The 2,649-nt window shown below is 36.5% G+C and overlaps 1 protein-coding gene across 1 annotated transcript; it reads right to left on the minus strand.

Moving 5' to 3' along the window:
- Positions 1–750: 750 nt before the first annotated feature.
- On the minus strand, positions 751–1,506 carry LOC308677781 (vomeronasal type-2 receptor 26-like; the record flags this gene model as incomplete). Its single annotated transcript, XM_081344477.1, has 1 exon — positions 751–1,506. One exon carries the CDS (start codon positions 1,504–1,506, stop codon positions 751–753), a length of 756 nt encoding a protein of 251 aa, XP_081200603.1.
- Between the last annotated feature and the right edge of the window lie 1,143 nt (positions 1,507–2,649).

Below are 2,649 nucleotides of genomic sequence, written 5' to 3' on the forward strand. Positions count from 1 at the left end.
AATTAAAATATTTTTTTAAAAAATAATTCATAGGTCTTCCCTGTTTAAATGAAAGTCTCCTTTGTGTTTAATGCTCACTTCTTGTTACACATTCTAGTCTGGATATGAATTAAGATGACCAATAAAGTTAAATATATAATTCACATTTAATCTATATATTTAGTCAGATTTGTCTATCACATAACTGAAATACCTGAACAAATCAATTTGTCCTATTACTTATTTATTCATTTACACATTTTATTGTAATAATAATAATAATAATAATAATAATAATAATAATAATAATAATAATAATAATAAGTTGGAAGGGACCTTAGAGGTCATCTAGTCCAACCCCCTGCTTAGGCAGGAAACCCTATACCATTTCAGACAAATGGCTGTCCAGTCTCTTCTTAAAAACTTCCAGTGTTGGAGCATTCACCACTTCTGGAGGTAGGTTGTTCCACTGGTTAGTTGTTCTAACGGTCAGGAAGTTTCTCCTTAGCTCTAGGTTGCTTCTCTCTTTGACTAGTTTCCATCCATTGCTTCTTGTCCTGCTTTCAGGTGCTTTGGAGAAGTCAGGTGCTTTGGAGAAGTCAATTAAAATTGACTTCCAGAAGGGAAAAAACTTTCAAACTATCCAAGTCCTAGGGGACAGAGCATCATAGAAGGCCGGTCTAACTGCACATTCCTTTGTGGTTTCAAAGTACAAGTGAATATGTTCCCCAACATACATTATATATGATGTCAGGCAAACAGAGAGATTTGTTAAAACTTTCTTTTCATGAGATGTTGTTTATTGTTCAGTTCAGGTCTCATTACAATGATAACACACTTGGGGAAAAAGATACACACTAATAATCCAGCACTGGAGGAGATCATGGAGAAGATCTCCACTGCCACCATATATTTTCCCCTTGTGCTTAGATAGGTTGGAATAAAGCACAGCCAAACACTGCAGAAGACCAACATGCTGAAGGTGATGAACTTGGCTTCATTGAAACTGTCAGGTAAATTCCTAGCTAGAAAAGCAGCAGAGAAACTAACCAGAGCAAGAAAACCCATAAAACCCAAAACACAGAAGAACATGACTGAATCTTCATTACACTCCAGGATTAGTTCTTCAGGTATTGAATACACATCAAAATCTACATATGGTGGTGAGGTTATCATCCACACAGCACAAACACATATTTGAACAAGGGAGCAGAATAGTAGAATGAAACTAACCATTTTCCCCCCCACCCATTTTCTCAATTTGGAACCAGGTTTGGTGGCCATGAATGCTAGAACCACAACAAAGGTTTTGGCCAATACACAAGAAACCGCCACAGAGAAGATCAGGGCAAAAGCTGGTTGTCGAAGGAGACACACAATTGTATTGGGTCTCCCAACAAATAGAAAGACACAAAGAAAAGAAAGGAGAAGAAAAAGTAGGAGTGTATAAGTGAGATTCCGGTTGTTGGCTTTGACAATGGGAGTGTCTTTGTGTTTCACAAAGATTGTGATGACCAAAATTGTCATCAATGAAAAGCAAAGAGAAAGAACAGTCAGACTGATCCCCAAGGGTTCTTCATAGGACAAAAAGCTAATCTGCTTTGGAAGGCACATATTTTTCTCAGGATTTGGATATTGGTCTTCTGGACATGGAGAGCAGTCATCTATGTCTGAAAAAGAATGCATGTGAATTGATATAGGGAATATAGTGTTTAGTTTTAGTTTAGTTTGGTTTAGTCCCATTATATTTGAAATTTTCCTACCCTTCTCCTTTGATATTTTCCCTTCTGGACACAGGTGGCAATCATAGCAGCAAAACCACTCCCCTTCTTTCTTGGCCTTGCTGTATCCTGTCTCACAAGGATCATTACACAAAGATAGAGGTAATGCCTATCAATGAATGAAGAAGAATATTTTAAGATACAGAGAGGAAAGGAAGTGCTCGGAGTGATAGTGTTAGTGTGCAATCAATAGATTAAAAATAAAGTAGTGTGATAATTTTTGATGTACGGTAATTGGTCTGAAATTATAATAAATTAAATATCTACAATTATTAGTATTTATGGCCTTCTATCCCCACTGTCCAAAGACAATTTCTGTGCTGAGTAGTTAAAGTTGGTTTTCTCAACTTCTGAATTTTGAAGCCAGCTAACTGATGAAATCTAGTACACAAGTTTGCAGTTTTTATGTCAAAACCATGAAAAACATTGTCCATAATTAACAGGGGGCCAAAATAAAGGGTATGACATTTGTATCTACTGTAGGTAAATTAGAAAAGATGCTTTGAGACTTTCATCAATAAGGATATTTAAATGAAGGCAGACCAATCTAGATTCAAAAAGCAAACCTGATTAAAGCCTTCTGGCCAGGTGGTGGAATCCACAGAAATATTGAAGAACTTGTCTGCTGGAGCTGTGGGATCTATTATTCCAACTTTGACCCTCACAAAGGATTGGTTTGGGAATGTGATCCAGTTGATAATATCAAATCCACCAATGAATTCCCCATTTTTGTCAAAGGAGATCTTTTCACCAGCACTGTTGTTGAATCTGACACTTCTCAGAAAAGAATGCACCTGAAATATATTGATACTCAGAAAGGAAAAGTGAGAGAACAGGACTGAGGGAGGGAGACATAATGCATACATTCAAAACATTCATATAAATGTTT

This window comes from Vipera berus (genome assembly GCF_964194415.1).
Source record: "Vipera berus genome assembly, chromosome: Z".
Classification (NCBI taxonomy): domain Eukaryota; kingdom Metazoa; phylum Chordata; class Lepidosauria; order Squamata; family Viperidae; genus Vipera; species Vipera berus.